At 38.4% G+C, this 17,632-nt stretch overlaps 1 protein-coding gene across 3 annotated transcripts in view; it reads right to left on the bottom strand.

The window, feature by feature from the left end:
* Positions 1 to 12,465: 12,465 nt before the first annotated feature.
* The window catches only part of TANGO2 (transport and golgi organization 2 homolog), a 34,277-nt gene continuing 29,110 nt past the window's right edge, over positions 12,466 to 17,632 (bottom strand). For 2 of the 3 annotated variants that reach the window (XM_059827649.1, XM_059827648.1), the window contains exons 8-9: positions 15,525 to 15,629; positions 12,466 to 13,699 (exon numbers count right to left, since the gene is read on the bottom strand). In XM_059827649.1, the coding sequence (XP_059683632.1) occupies positions 13,579 to 13,699; positions 15,525 to 15,629 (226 nt within the window). In that variant the 3' untranslated portion in view covers positions 12,466 to 13,578. Of the gene's footprint in view, positions 13,700 to 15,435; positions 15,630 to 17,632 lie in introns of those variants that run through there. The other variant, XM_059827650.1, reaches the window with a different exon arrangement.

Raw genomic sequence — 17,632 nt, 5'->3', positions numbered from 1 at the left:
CAGAGCAAACTCTCCTTATCTGCTATCCAAATACAAAAGTTCTCTTCCTCATCCTCCGACTCTAAATGGCAACTCTGCAGAGCAGAATTTATGAGGTATTGATCATGTTTAAAAATCCACTCAGCTTTAACCCTTGTCAAAGTAATTCCTCGCTCACAATCATCTACCTTCTTTTTATTATACCTGTACCTATTCTATCTTTTTGATACATACAGTCCTAAAAATAAGTTAATCCTATTTATTATCAACTGCTAAAATACCCCCAAAACCAAGACGACTGAATTTATTTTCTTTAAACCAGAACAGGAAGTCTCAAAAGAAAAATATTCTGTAAGTTAACTACTACATACAGGAACTCGTTTCTTGCCCATTATCAGCTTTAGAATAGAAAGATTCTGAGGGAAACCACCACTTTGTGTAAGTCATGAAGGCAATTTAAGAAAAGGCAGTCTGGGCCTAACCATAACATTATCAGTGGTAAATACAGACATGGCTAAAGAACTTCTCCAGTTCATAAGACTTCATCCCATTTCAGAATAAGCAGAGTACATAACTGTGGAAAGGCACCCTCAGAAATGGCAAAGTAATTGCTGCTTTTATAGCTTGACCAGTTTACTGGCAGGGTTTATATGGTTTCAATTAATTGTGTAAAACAGGAAACAGTTTTTTAAAAAAATCCGCAAATCAGAGCCTAGTAAGGATAAAAAATATTCTTCCATTCACATCACAAGTAGCTTCTTACTTGTAAAGAAAAACAACAGACACAAGGAACCAAATTCCCCTCTCATTCTCTACAAAAGCAAATTAATCCTGGTAATCAAAAGGAGCTGCTCAAAAGAACTAGTGACCTAACTCCTCATCCAGAATTAAAAATAGGAACCCTTAGGTTTAGTTACCTAAACAGAAGTGAGAAGAGGTGTGTTCACAAAACAAAAATTAAAGATCAAATCAAACTCAAATGTCTGTAACTCCTAAGGGAGTAAAGAAATTGAACGGGTGAACCAAGCAAGACCTCAATCCAAGTTTGTAAGGGAGTGATGCCTTGATGTTGTTACCAAATGTTCTGTAACAATGTTAGGGGGCCCAGCCCCTCAGCAGGGGAACAGACTTTATAGATAAACCTGAAGAAAAGAGGTGCAAAAGAGACACTTTTATTTTTCCAGCCAAAAATGGTGAAGGAAGTTAGGAGAATAAATCTTTTAGAGACTGAAAGAGAAAATTTAGAGGAAGATATAACTGTACTTCATTATTAATAGAAGAATCCTGAGAGTCAGGGACAGACACACCACCTTATCTTTACCATCCCAACGCACTAGAACGAAAAAAAGTGAATGAACGTCCGCACACACGCTGGTAAAGGGCTGCCTTTTCTTCCTAACTTTGCAGAGGAGGAGAGACACGTTCTTCTCCCCTGTATAAAGAATGTGTCCAGCGGAAATCCCTCCTCTCACCCTCCCTTTACCCTAAGACGGACACACGTACTGCGAGACACGATGCGATGTTGAAACTCATGCCAGAGCCGATACTCCCCATCACCCCGCTGACAAGAAGGTGTGCAGGAGGGTAGAAAGACATGGCGCTTCCTTTCCTGCTACTACCCTAAATGCAATTCCACAGCGGGGGCCAGCAGGGAGATGGCTGGGGGCGGGCGGGAAACAAAAAAAAACCCCACCAACAAAACCAAAAAACAAAACTAAACAGAACAAGCCACCAGCTCTCAGGGAAGAACCGCCAGCCGGGGGCTTGGGGGAAGCGCCTCACGGCAACACCCGCCGGGGAGGGCAGCCCCCTGCCTGCTCGAGCGACTGGATATCGGTGCATTCGCCTCCGCTGCTCGGGGAAAGACTCCTCACGGCTCCCTGCCCACGGCGCCGGCCCAGAGGCGGGGAGCCGCGCGATACAGGCGGCGAGGAGCGCGGCGGGCCAGGCGGCCCCCGCAGGCGCCGCGGCCTGTGGGGACGGAGGAGTTACTGCCCGCGCGGCGGCGATTGAGCCGCGCAGGCCCACTCATGCACGCCCTCCCCATCGCCCCACGGGCTCAGCACCCACCTGAGCCATCCCCGGTACCCCTGCCGCGCCTCCACGAGCGTGGTGGTGGTGCGGGGGAGGAGAGCGAGCTCGGCCGCTTCACGAAAACCGTCCCCCAGTCCGCGCCGCTGCCGCCATCTTTAAACGCCTGCTGCGAGCCGCTTCAGTCACCCTAGGCGGGACTCCGCGCTCGCCAAGCCAATTGTGTTCCCAGTCTCTTCTGTCACGAATTTAAAATCTCAGTAGCCATTGGTGGACTCCCCGGCATGTTAACACGCTCTGCCAGTAGAGACGAGAAAGGCATACGCCCTCACAGCACCAGGCCAATGAGAGGGAGGCGGGGGCGGGACCGAGGCGCCGGAGGGCGCGGCCGGCCATGCCCGAGGGAGCTGCGCCCGGCGGAGGGCGGGCTGCTTTGTCTGGTACCCGGGGAAGCTGTCGCCGCAGGCGCCCAGGCCCGGGGGAGGCCCCGAGCCGGTCACAGTGCCGCTGCCATCGCGCTGTCTCCAGGGCAACCCCGCCGAGGGAGGAGCCCTCGGCAGCAAGCAGCGGTGCCGAAGGAGATGGTTAAAGGCGGCCGGTGAGGGGAGGCGGGCGAGCAGCGAGGCTGAGGCGAGCGGACAGGGCACCGCCCGCGTCGCTGAGGGGAGCGGCAGCGCGTTTTCCCCGGCGCACAGCCGCCCGTGGCGCGCCTGGCCTCGGGGCCGCGGCCTCTGGTTCCATCGCATCCAAAACAAATCCCCCGAGGCGCCTTACCCGCAGCTGCAGGCGCGCCCGGCCGTTGCCGCAACAGGCTAAGGCAGAGCCCTGCTCGCGGAGGCGATGCCCAGCCTCCGAACTAGACCCGGCCCCGTCCAGGCCCCGGGATCCCCCTCAGGCGGGGCGCGACGAGATGCCAGCAGCTGCGGTACCGGGGCTTCCTTACACTGCCAGGGCGATCAGGAGGATCGTCCATACCGCGATTCTGACCTCATTCGTCTGTTGGAGTAGTGTGAGATTTGATAGCCTATGGGGCCAGCTGATTCTTCATTGTTTTTGTCCTTCTGCTGCAGCTGCTTTTATTTAAAATTAGAAAAAATGTAGGAGAAACAAGGGTTTGGAGACAGTTAATTGCCTTTTATGAGAGGGGGTGGAAGGACTGCTCAAGGCTTTCCCCCCCTACACTAGCTAGCTAAAAAAAAAAAAAGAAAAATGCCACTTTTTCCTACAAACACTGCTTTATATCTTTAAGCAGCACAACTACAGCATTACCCCTTCACACTTAAAAAGGGTAAATCAAAGTAGGACCATTTTTCATACAGTATGGACCAAGCAGTTCATAGAATAAGCCCCAAATCCAAGTGTAGTGTTTAGACAAAATTCCTAAATAATCATAGAAAACATCTTACACAATTTATGTAAAACTACTTCTGAAGGGTTAATGAACATTCCCTGTTCTAATTCACCCTAATACTTTATTTTGGGTGGGGAAGCAAGTTATAGAGAACCAGGACAGCTTTTACTCATACATTTAAATTATAGGGTTGCCTCTCTTGTCCTTCACTATCACAGTGATTTAGAATCAACATCACACACAAAATATTTAATAATACATATTGGTTTAATCACAACAGTATAACAGCATTTAACTATGATTTTGTTTGCTTCCATATGCAATTTCAGGACATGAGAATCTTTTTCTAATACTTCACTCATCTCATGTCTTTGAGGTCCCCAAATACTGTTATGAAGATAACAGTAATATTTTAATAATGTTTTAAAACCGTATTTTGAAGACCTCTGTTAGGCCTTTCATCTTTATGTTTGTCTGACTGGACCAACGTATCTAATGATAGAGCGGTAATTTGTATGGACATAATGTCATAGTATGTATCAACACATAATGATAAGGTTACTGGAACTGGTTTAAATCTTTGCAAGCTGCCCTCAAAAACTGAAAGCACTTTCTAATTTTTAATTCCTCATAAAAGACTTCTGCACTCAAGCCATTATTTTAGAGTGGTTTTAAAATTATGACTGCTTTAATAATGTTAAAACAAACCACTTCAGAATGCATATTTAATAAACATCCATGGTTTGCAAAACAGCTATTTACATCACACTTCAACTTTCAAAGCTGAGGAAAAAAAAAAATCTCATGATTAGGCACAGAATTTGAGTTGATGTTGGCATTTGCTGTAAACTAGCTGTGTCACGTCACCTCATAAATTGCTAACATTGTGACAGGAGAAGATTGTCCCTTTCTAAGGGTATATGAAAATGCAAGTATCACGACTCATTTGCATCCATTTTATGTGACTGTATAACTGAAGTATTGCACTGAGTACTGCACAGTTCAGAAAATAGGTTATTTTTTTGTATGTACATAAACAGCAACATTTAAGTTAGAATCAGAAGAGGCACAAACACAGGTTTTTGCATAGAGCTGGAAAGAATTAAAATGCCTGCAGTGCTTTGAAAGTGAAAAAATAAGCAGTATGTTAGTTTTTCCATTGTGCATCTGCTTTCAAAGAATCAGAATTATAGGATTTAAAGCAATGATGCAATGATTCTTTGAGACGCTGACACTACAGGGAAAGGTACTTCTAACTTTTTATATACAAAATAACAATCCAGTAGCAAAACAATGGTTTCATAAAACAATATTAAAATCACAGTTAAATTTTTAAGCCAGAAGGCCTATGTGACTTCAGGAGAATTAAATCTCATCTGGTGTGTCTGGCAAGTTGCAAATTCACCTGAAAAAATTTTCATCACCTGGACTTCTGATGAAAGACTTGTCAAACATGCACAAAAATCTTATCTTCCATCCAGACTTTTGAATTAGAAGTGTACAGGTCCACCTGCGTAGCATAATCAGGATTTACAACAGTATCATGAATATCATTATCATCAACAAAAAATCAGTTCCTAATGACGAGGAGATTTTCATATACAAGATGTAGGAAGGCTGGACAGAAACAGTTGCTGCCAACACAAAATACAGAAAAAAGCCTATAAGGAAAACAACTATGAGCTTCCTAATAAAGTTAACAGGCTGCATTCATCGGAATGAAAATTAGGTGGAGCCAGTGTCTTTTTCATATTCTTAGTTACAGTGTCAGTAACTGCAGCACATAATGCGCTGTTCCAACAGTGAAAGCTACTGGAAGACAAATTTTGCTCAGCCCACATTACTTTTATTTCAGTAAAATAAGTTGGTTTGCAACTTTGTACTTGTTTTGGTACTGGTAAACTGGTATTCGCTTGCATTATATATTTTTGTGTCTCACTTTTTGCCGAAATCTGCTCTCCTCAACCTAACATCTGCCAGTCATCACCTGACAGCCATGGAAAGATGTCAAAGGGACCCCGTGAGCAAGCTCAGATCAGTCCTCTAATCTCAGAGGAGGTGGTTGATTGCTACAGAAGACAATCAAAGTAGACACATCCTTTGGCTCAGTGGTACCAAGGAGTTACTAATCTTGGACTTTGGCATCCATGCAGATGTAAGGCGAACTAAACTGTGTTGTCTAAAAAAGCACATCTGATTTTTCTGTTGGAGAAACTTCAGCCAATTGGTTACTCCTCTGAAGTTTCAAATTGCTGTTAGCAATTTGCCCAATAAGGCAGGCATTTTTCTAGAGACAGTATTACTTAAAGTGCAGTATGATGACTAAGAGGTCAAGTAAAAAGTAGCTACTCCTTCCTGTTATAGCCCACAAGTAATTTTCTGTTCTAGGTTTTCTTCCCACCTAAATTACTCTATCATTATATTCAAACATTTTATATACGAATGTTCTTGTGATAAATGCATCTGGGCACAACACTGGAGATCTGAATTCCTGCCTCCTATATACTTTGAGTGACCTTGCCAAGTCTCTCTAACAATCAAATCCACTACTACTTTGGTGGAAAATTTACAAGGTGGATGCAGCTGCAGTTTAAATATGGGACATGTGCAAAGGCAAGGCTCTTTCCCTCTCATCTGTCCTGGAATATGCATAGTGTTCCATACAATTCCAACCAGCAGCAGGAGAGCATTTAGCTCCATATTCAATAACCTGCCTTTGACGAATTTGGTTTAATTTTTTTTTTTTTTTAAGTATCTTCCAAATTTGGATGGAAAGAGAGATGATTTTTTTAGTTAACTAGGTGACCTTCACATTAGAAGCCGGACTGCACATGTCACTCATCAATAACATTCTCTGCAGTTGTTAATTGGAGCTGGGTTGGTGCTTTTGTACAGCGGCCGAGGCTGCCCTTGCTTGTTCCTAATACATGGAACAAACTTGTTCCTAGGGCTGAAAATCCTGCATTCATAAATAGACTCAATTTATCTATGGGAATATTAGAGAAAAAATATTAAACATACATGTGGGACAGAATACCTGTCTTCATACTTTGCTTTCTGTAGGCCCTTTCATCCAAGTAGTTCAGAGCACTTTTCTAGAAAAGATAATATTTATCTGCTATTTGTAAAGATAAACTTAAGCATAAAAGAAAACATAATCCTCTGAGCCAGCCTTTTGGCTGCTTTAATGTCATACATCTCTACCATATGCTACTGTTCAGTTGTTAAACTAACCCTGCAAGTCAATCTTAGTTACTTTTCAAGAGCTATAGTAGTACTCCATTGACAACTACTACTTTAGACATGGGCGGCAGTTTTTCTTATGAGTCATTATACATCATGATGTTTTAAATTCAAACTTGTGATAACAAAGCATACCTTGTTGTTCCATAGGACTGCTGTGAACTACTGCTAAGAAAATGTTGCTCAAATTCCATAGCTTGGTCTACTGTATATACTGCTGGTGGCACGCAGACATGAATCAGGAGCATAATCTTTGGCTGCCAGAAATCCAGGTGTAGTTGCACTTAGATGAGCAAACCCATAAATATCAGTACCTTTGTTTTCCCCAGCAGAGGCAAAATAAGTTATGCTTCTGAAAGCACAATAGTGCTTGCTGGTATAGCTGGGTTTTATGTAACTGTCATTCTGGGATTGCTTTGCCAGTCTAAACACATGCATATTACCAGGAGAGTACTTGGACTTGACTGGCACAATATATTGCTAAAGAAAATACAAAAATTTGCAACTGCCATATTACAAGCATACCAATACAACACACATCTATCACATGCTACATCTATAAGTAAAGCAGACCAACATAAGCATATTTATGCAACAATTGGTGCCGAGTACTTAATATCCATGCTATGTGCATTGCAAACAGTTTTGCTTCAGGCTAAACCTATAACCTGTTGGAGTACACTTAGCACATTCCTGAAGCACATCTATCAGTCCTGTTCCATCTGAAAACAGTCTAGTCCCTGTGATCTGAGGTTATCCTAAAATATGAACCAAAGCACAGTAAATAGGGACTATCAGAAAAATCATATAAGGGCACTACCAATCAAACTAAGGTACTAACATAAACTCATCTGTAATTGAAAGGACAGTTAATTCCTCTCTAAATGCCAGCCATTCAAGTGAGACATGACAAATATGAGATGGATATGTGCACTTGACTAAGACCTTGACTCTATGGTTATTTCCAGCAGAGCTAGTACAGGGAGATTAAAAAAACCCCTAGCTTTCTCATTCACCTTTTTCTTGGAAGAGCACATTCTTTTAACAAGAGGCAAAAGCCTCAATTATTGAATACTAATTACAATGTTTACCACAGAGACACTACTGGCTCCACATATTCTCCAGTTTATTATATAATCTATCTTAATTAATGTCTGAAAAGTGATGTGGTTTCCTCCACCGAACAGAAGCAATCAATGTGTTTACACAATTGGGTAAGTTACTGACCAAGGTTGGCTCTGTGCCTGTAAGGGCTAGCATGTCAGATGAGATACCCATCAAAAACATCCTCCTTCACCAGAAGCAAGCTTGTAAAAGCACCTTACTGCATTAGTAGGCACTGTCATTTCTCAGAGGCCACAAAAAGAACAAGCTTATAAAATAAAGTGTCATAAAACCAGCTCAGTTCCAGAACATTTTACAGAGAATATTTAAGCATATAATGATTATCAAGAATGTTCTCAAGTCCATTAATTCAGAGCAAGTTAAATGAGGACTAAATACGCTTCTAAGTGCTCACATAGAGGCCAGCTTATACATTTGTTTAAATTCTTTAAGTTACTATTACAGAATCATAATTGCAGAGACCAAGCATACAGTAGCATCATTACATTTCATATTAATTTTCATAGATAAAAATGTATTGTGCATAAATTACTTTTATAACAATTATTTTTATGCTATTCAAAATAATTTAAGGAAGTTCAAATCCAATACCTATGTAACAATCACAGTTTCAATGGAAGCTTTATAATCTGTGCACAGGATGGTTGTTCTGGTTTGGGGTTTTGGGCTTTTGGTTTGTTTGGTTTGGTTTTGGGTTTTTGGGGTTTTTTTTGATCAAAAGAATACATTACTGAATGCCATTTCCAGCTCAAACTCTTCAGGAGAGAGATCAGGACTTCATGTGCATTTTTATGTTTTAGGGAAAAAAAAAAAAATCAAGGTTTTGCCTGTTAAGACAAATATTTAATAATGCAAATACTACAGTTTTAATAAGTAGTGTGATCATTCAAGCTGATATTTAATAAAGACACAAAGAAAGAAAGTAAGATAAATCACAGAATGAGATGGAAATTAAATGCATGCTGAAAAAGGTGCCATTTTACCAAAGATATTCAGAATATGGAGGTTATTTTGTTTTACTCACCTGTTAAACCTAATGCTTCCATTGAAGTCACTATCAAGTGTTCTTCAACTTTGCAGTGCTAGTTGCTGTTTATTTTACTTTCATTATAACCACTTTTAAAAAGATAAACTCTCTAGCAATACATTACAGAATTCGCTACATAGAATGATCTTTTTGGCATGGTTGCGTGCAAGTTGTATCAGAACAGATATACCATTCTGATGATGAATCTGAATTCTCCATCAAATTATTTGTAAATATATTTTTATATGTAAATATTTTATATTTTACATATAATTTATAAATCTATTATATATCTCTCCATATAAAACAGTAGCTTAATCAGGCCACACGAAACTTCATGTTTAGAATAAAGGTCTCAAGAGTGCCAGTAAATATTCCAGAGGTAGCCTGGATGTCTTAAAGCTACACTGTCCATCTTTGTCTACTTGTGAAATAGCCACTCCTTTTCCATTCAAGCTTTCGCAGATAACCTTCAGAACATCTTTCAAGGTAATGGATTTTCTTCATTATATTTGTTCTCTGCCCAGTTAAGTATGGCCTTCTCCTCCACTTCATTTCTCCAACTTCTGTTCTGTTTTTAGTTTGCACTTGTTTTTCTCCATTTATCTTTCTAGTACAAAGACACAAAAAATTAATGTGAATCAGCAGAGAAATTGCTTCATTCACGTTATGTATGACTTAAATAGAATATAATTCTTGCCTACCCTACTTAAGATAAAAGTTTACATTAATTATTATTTCCCCCCTCGTCTATGATCCTAAGTTCAGTCCTTAAATCTTCTGTTTTAAAAGATATGATAAATTTGAGTACTTTAATCTGAGAAACTGAATGAAAAAGTAGTATAAGTTCTTCATATAGGATGTTCCAGAGATAGTTACTTAATATATTCATTTTATATACAAAACATTTTCTTCACTTTCTTCACCTTAACTTACATTTCACAGTGTGAGTCATACTGATGGGTTATGTAATTCTCAGTTTATTCTATTGCCTTTCCAGTTGATTACAATACAGATTCTATTTTTACCAACTCAAGGCCATTTCCTAAATCCTCAGTAGCTGTCAATAAGACTTCTCTGCAGAAAATTAATCAGATGAAGAACATTAGCAGTGTTCTATTACATGAATCTGAATGATATAAAACTAATTCCTAGTAGCTAGTATTTCATATAAATAGGGATGCTTGCTATGCCATAGATGTGCATTATTTTAGTTTTTCAAGCTAAATTTGAAATGTAAGATGCTTTAATTATTACCTTATTACTGCTTAGCATTTCCTTGATTAATTTTGAAATGACTTATTTCCTTATGATAATGTATGAAAACAGTATTCCAAGTCTTATCAATATTTTGTCTTAATATTTAGCTCCGAGATGGCTCCACCATTTTATAGGCAACAATATGCCAGTTCCTCTTCCTTTACGGGCCTGCTTGGCACATTCTGGTATTAAGATTTGAAGGATCCACTCCAGTCTGCAAGGGACAAAGCAGATTCCAAGTACCCTAAGGTCATGGCAGGAAGAGGGATGCTTGAGACATTGTTTCAGACATTCAATGTTTGAGAACCTTTGTGTTTTCTATCTGATCTTGCTGTGGAGTGGAATCCAGCCAGGGCTAGTAACAAGAGGACATTTACTTTTGGGAGAGGAGGTGGTGGGCACATATTGGTTGTCAGAAGTTGGAGAGTATTTCAGAGAATTGATTACTGTGACACTTGGTCTGGGAACATTCCAGTCAATACATTCTGTTTACTAACCTGAAAAACAAAGCAAAATGCCCCCAACCTGGATTACTAGCTTTAAAGAAATATTTTCCAATTTCTTACCTGGATAAGACAAGTATAACCATGCAACAGCATAGAATTAATAAAAAAAAATAAAAATCACACACAAAACAAAAACCAAACAAAACCCCCAGAAAAATACAGCACTCTTAAGAAGGAATTAAGTACCAGAAATGGACTTTAAGTTAAAGCTTTTTCATTTCTAACACCTCATGAAAGGTTTTACTTCATCTCATCACACAAAGCTACAGGCAAATTAACATAAACTTATGTGCAAAAATGCACAATCTATTAATGTTGACAAAGACTCATCACCAGATTGACTTTATTCTGACTCTAGTTTTGAACACACATGTAAACAATTATGAAACAACTTTAAGCAAAAAAACAGATTTGAGGCTTTACAGGTATTTTAAAATTTCTTCCACTACCATTTTGATAGAAAAAAAGACAGGAAACAAAAATATCTTGCAAATTTATGACTTTGAAAAGATGTTATATATAAGCAAACTTAGTAACATGCTGTGCAATAGTTTCCTATATACACTTTTTTCCTTTATATCCTTTAAAACTGATATTTAAAATCCCCTTTTATTCTTAAAAATACTTTTATAAAAATAAAATACTTTATTTGTTAACTTTAGCTACAGTTTGCTTTTTCCAATGGATTCATTGCAACTCTAATTTGCATACAGTAAATTAGGGACTTGATGAATACCTGATCATTTCTATGGACAAGCAGTGTTTGCTGATATCTGCACTGCAGTCCTGATCCTGTTTCCACTGAAGCCAATGACAAAAGTCTCATAAGCCTCAAAAAGTTAAAAAGCTCACTTGATTAACTATCCTGACATAGTAAAAAAAAAATAACATCAGAGGTTTTGGTTCTTTACTGTTTATTTTAACTGTCAGAAAAAGCAAATCCCAGATTTAGAATTTTGATTCAAGCAAAGCAAAATACATTATCATCTGTTTTTACACCTAAGCTCTGACTTGCTTTTTTTTGCCTATATGTAAAAATAAGAATAGATTATCATTATCACAGGACTACTATAAAAACTAAGGTTTGTAAACACTTTTAGCATGAAACAGCATGCAAGCATTTTGCTTGCCGTTTAGGTAATGTATTCAATGTATTCTTGTTCAAATATACACTGGCGATTTTTTTCTTAAGATACAAAAAAGTTTGCTACGCAAACTCTCAGTAAGAGCAAGTCATCGAAGCAGAGTTTTGTTTTTAAATATGCATTTGTCAAATTCAAATTTATGACAACTATGGCTATTTCTTTGCATCTAATAACAACAGTAACATTTTTATTCATACAAATACATGGTTTAAATAGTCATCAAAAAAAGGGCTAACCATTTCCTGCAGCTCAGAAACACAGTCTGGAAGGCTCTAGGCTTGCAACCTCGTGCGACCAAACAGGACTGTATTGATCATCTTGCAATCAAGGTGGTCAAAAAGTCATTTATATAGTACTGAATCAACAACCTGTGGCTGGTCATGCAAGCAGCCCTGGTATCTAGAAGATATTTAAATATGCAAATACAAAGAAAATAATTGACTAAATGCTGCTTTAGCATCTCCTGGCAATTAGAAGTCTGGGAATGGCCTTTCACAGTACTTCATCTCAATGGCAGGTCTAATTTACTGCTGCCTCCATTACAGACACACACACGTCAGAATGCTTGAACACACAAGCTTGAGTACAGAAGAATAGTTGCACATCTTTGTGAAGAGTATCAGAAATATTGATACTTTGTAATAATTAATAATCAGAGGCTTGTAAAAAGAATACATTCAGCACATACAGAGAAAAAATAGCAGTGATCCGTTACGAACTTAATCTTCAGCATTCAAAATAAGTCAAAACAGAACACCAATAGCAGCAAAATAACTTAGGATTTTAAATTATCTTGATATTAGCTAGAATCTTCTATCACCTACACTGGCACTGAATAATTGAAAAAAGTACGCATTTAAATAGCTTTTTAATTCACAGATGTTAGAACATATGAAATGCATCTTAATACCCAACTTTTTCAGCAACTTAAGACTGCAAAAATGTCTCCTTACGACAAATAGCTATTTTTACTAAAAATCTATGAGCAGTCACTCCAGGCTTTAACAATATTATACCAATAAAGAAATGAAGCCAAAATTGCACATGTACAAAACAGCTGATATATGTAAACTTCACATTCAGCTTCTGTTTGCAAACAGATACCTACTCCTTACCTGTCTGCTGGGGAAGAAAATAACAAAACCAAGATCGCTGATTAGACTATCAGGAAACAAGATGTTACAATACACATAATTTTATTCCAGTCAAAGATAAGCAGGTTTGCTCCCATGATTTTTTTCATTAAAACTGAACAGAAACTGAACTAAGTTTCCTATCTACTCTCAAATCAAGCTTTAGAAATAAGATATATTGCTGTACTATCTATAGGAAAACAAATTTAAAGAATCACCCCTGCTTTGCCCTCCCCAGGCAGAACATTGCACCATGGCATTGCTGAAAAGTTTAAATGTTGCTAAAGCACTTAATGCTACAAAGATAACATACATTCATTTAACACACATTGGCATCAGCTACACAATCTTAAAAACATATGTTGGAGGGAAAGCAAAGTTTGGCAAAACCTTCAGATAGAACAATAAAAGCAGCAAATGTTTCCTCTCCTCAGAACTGAAAACATGTTGAAGAGTCTACTTACAACATCTTTAAAAAAACCAAAATACCCACAAAAAAAGCAATGACTTTGTCTTGGGCAAAGATGGCCTTGCCCTGGAGGCAGGGTGATATTTAAAAATTTATTTCTGATTAGAAGTTGCTACTTAATGTAAAAACAGTCTCTTCTTTTGGTTTTATCCAAAGGATTTGTGAGCCTGATAGGGTACGTTAGCAGTTATTTAAACTTTTGCTTTCCTTGCTATTTTTAGCTTGTGGAGGCTGGCACAAAAAATTTACTGGAGCTTAATGGCTTGTTCTCTCATTGCTTTTATTACAAACCATTCAAATGGAAAGTTGTTAAGTGTGCAGTTTGAATTCATAGGTGCTTGTTTTCCACTGGTTGACATCCGCATTGATCATGTTGCGCTCTGTGAAAGTAACCCGTCCTTCTGAATCAATGAGAATGACTGTGTTAGTCCTGAAACAACATAAGGGTAGATGGTTAAGTCTTTTATGCCCATTATATTTGCAGGGTCCCACCCCTCATCCCCAAAGGTTTTAGCTTGTTTTTTTTCTTGACCACATCACCACACTAGCAGGGCAGAAATCATCCTGGCAAGTTCAAATGGGCATTTTCAGTCCTTTCTTCCGTCGCTCCACTGCTTGATTCCCTGTTGCACTTGCAGCAGCTGACACACAAAGCTGCTCATTTACAGAGAGTATGATAAAAGGTTAAACTTTTTTTAGTGCCAAATGTTCCATTCAGAAGTAGCATAAAACCAAGTTTTTCTTCACAGCCTACATGTACCCTCACGGGTTACTCATATCAATAGTACTCTTTCATTCCTTCCTTTCAAATCAATTGTCCATCAAGATTTAAACATCATTAATTACTATCATAGGACACTGATACATGATCACAGAAGAAATTTTCTCTCTCTAGGAACTTTCCAAAGAGGAAATTTTTTTTCATGAAAAGCAGATTCCATTCATGCATCTATGCAACTTTGTCATGTGTAAGCTGTCATTTCTCTATGGACACTACAGTACCCTACCAGAGAGAGCTGACTGACAGAAGTAGGAGTTTTCCACCATCCGGATGTGGTGGCCTTCCCCACGTTATTTCACAGTTGTTCACTCATAAAAAAGTGCTTAATTTTCATCAGAATAATACTGTGAGGCCTAATTAACAATCTCTATTCACTAAGCCATGTCGCTAAGGGAAAGCTAAGTGTGAGCATACAATCATAGTAGCAGGGAAGACTTGAAATATAGTGTTAATTCCCAGAAGAGTTTAGTATTTCTACTGAGTTATCCCTGTTTTCTTTGAAATAGCTAGACTGCAACCTGTGAAGCAAGGGAGGAAGATGCTTCTTTTACTATTTTAAGTCTTCATTATCCCATATTTAAAATGTTCTTTGAATACATTTTATAGAGATACTCAGTTTTTTAAGTTGGTATTCTGAGAAAGAAACCACTGCAAATACTTGAAGAAATGAGTGCTCTCTGCTTATCAGTTTACATCTCTACAGTGGAAATGCTATGGCTGACTATGCCAGAGACCAATCTGACAAAATCGTTGGCTGTCTTTTAGAGTAGGAATTTCCTACCAGCAGCAACAGGGTTCACCTATAATTTTGTCCCATTGAGGATTAAATGCAAGATGCATTGCATTTTTCTGTTCTTGCAGCTTTCGTAGAACAGTCTGAGCAGTAAGTGAGAATATCACAGTAAAAACAGCAACATCAGTTAGGGGAAAAGTGGAAATACATGTTCTTTTGAACAACAGCAATACATTTTTAATGTATGAAAGCGGCAGCTACATATTACAATGACACGCCTAAAGAAAACTCTAACTTGGTTAGCTATGCAGATGAAACTGTTCTTGCTCTTGGAAAAGAAACATGTTCTGCAGTTCCTCAGCTATAGGAGATAATTGTGGTTTTCTGCTAAAAACATGACTTCAAAGCTTTTCATGTTTTGATAAGATCAAAATTAGAGGTGGTCAGATCTGCTACTACACTGGGGAATCAGGACAACTGTATTATCCTGTCTCGGACGAACTGGAGCTATGTCACACTCCCCACCAAAGATGAACCATAATGTGTGCTTAAAATGCTCATCAGTAGCAAATCTAAGACACCAGAATACTGAGCAAGGAAATACTTTACTAAATTATACTTGATTAATATCTGAACAAATTTAAAGCAGTCACTATAGAGTTAAATATATAGCAGCATAATTTTGATTTGCTATACGCTTTGATCCAGTACACATCTATTTCTGACTATGATTTTTTTTACCTTGTTCCATAACCTGGGCAACGAACACACACAGCTGCATACTTGTTCAATATAGGACGTATATAATCCTTCCCTTGGTCTTCAATCGCAGGGTCTGGTAATTGACTGAAAAAAGTAGTAAAGTAATAAAAAAAAAGAATTCTCCAATATTAACACATTCATCCCTCTTGAACCAAGCTGTGTTAACTGACTGGCTGATAAATAACAATCACTTTTAAAATGTACAAAAGTGTGAATTGTGTTCAAAGCTAAAGTATGACGAAAACCAAAGATAAAACAGCTCGCAAGCTCTTATCCATGGAGATTCTTTCAAGGTCTTGAACTTGTATCCCACTTTTAGAAATTTTTTCATATCTTGACAAGTTTTTCATTTTCGTTGTTATTCTTTGTCTGTCTTTCTGTATTTTAGTTTCAGTTAAAACATTAATGATCAAGTAATTTGAGGCACATCACATAAACCAGCATTTTTCCAGTTAGACTCCAGGAGTTCTTTTTGTGTCGAAGAAAGACCTCTCTGCTTCCTTCAATCTTATTTGGAATACCTGGAAAATACCTAGAACAATCCTTAAAATAAAATTTGTGAAATTGTAGCAGAGGTCAAGGTGAGCTTGGGCCGCAAACTTCTTGACATATATTCCTATCAAAGCTTGAAAGATATTTAGAAACATGATTATAAAGCATATCAAGCTTCATTTATTGTAATTAAACAAGTATCAGCATCCCACAGAAGATATGCTAAGGTCACAAAGGTTACTGCAGCAACCCTACATCTCTGGCTTTCCACTCACATCACCAGAAGATATTCTCAAATGCTAGCCATAAGTACAGTTTCCCATTTCAATAATTAAAGATTCCAATTTTATTTGTCGAAGTCCAATTTAACTACTATTATAGCAGGTTTTTGTGTTTGATTTTTAAGCTTCTTCCATCTTCAAGAAATAATCCCATTTCTGCCTCCTAGCACAGACCCAGTTGTACCTATTTCTGTTAAATAATAATAATTCAGCAGGCTATCAGCTGTACAGTGAATGTTGGGCAAGAGGGCAGAACAAAACAGACAGATCAATTCAACCCCACTTTCAGAGCTCATCCTGATCTGTAGAGGAGACTGTGCAGTTTGTTATACTGTAACTGACCTTTACATCTAACTTTACATCATCTTTGCTGTTGTAGTGGAGAAGAGGACCTGTGGGTGTTTCGGGGAGAAGCAAGAATAAGTGCAATCCTAGTGCAAATGGAGCAACTATGCCCTTCTCACTCCTGTACTGGCTGGAGCATACCACGCTGTAACAGAGAAGGCACACAGAAGCTGACAGTTCTCATGGGCTAAGTGCCCTGCTATCTCATACTCCACCACTGACAGTTCTTGTATACTCTGCACAACAGGCTGCTCTTCAGCTTAATGAACCCAAGCGGTTTTAAGGAGACTGGAGGAAGTTGCAGTATGTCCCTGAGATCACAGTCAAAGGCAGGGCTGAAGCAGAAGAGAGGGGGACTGGACAAAAACCTGTATCCAGCAGGGAAGAAGGGAATTCTAAGAGTAAACCAACCATTGAACCCACTTAATTCCTGTAACACACACAAAGCGATGATGAAGTAATATGCAATAAGATATTTTAAGAAAGTTCAAATCTAGTGCCTAACCATGTGTTCATATTTATCATGAAAAGATCATTTAATCTTGAAGTGCACTTTGGAAAGATTACAGTCTTTGTTTTAAATATTGCTTTTTGTAAGTAAATGTTTTCATTTTACAGTCAGATGATTTCAGATGAGATCATACCGAATTACTGACTGTACTGTATCTTATACCTGCGTCTTTTTACTAGTAAAAGGTTAAATATAAAAATTCTTTGAAAAATCACTTGATCTGGTACAAGACAAAAAAGTAATTAAAACTGCTTAGCAGACTTCCCAATTACTACTCATTGCTCAGATGTCTGAGTTCTTATGTAAACATTTATTTTGAACCACTGAAAAATGCCACAAACATGAATGTTGGCATTAAAATTGACTGATAAAGTTAGAAAACTGTATCCATATACCAGAAACAGCTTTGCTTCAACACAAATCAACCCCTAGTCAGGTAAAAGTCAGGCTAAACATGA

Source organism: Gavia stellata, chromosome 21 (genome assembly GCF_030936135.1).
Source record: "Gavia stellata isolate bGavSte3 chromosome 21, bGavSte3.hap2, whole genome shotgun sequence".
In the NCBI taxonomy this organism is placed as follows: Eukaryota; Metazoa; Chordata; class Aves; order Gaviiformes; family Gaviidae; genus Gavia; species Gavia stellata.
The sequence above is the reverse complement of the archived record's forward strand: the minus strand, read 5'-3'. Positions and strand labels throughout refer to the sequence as shown.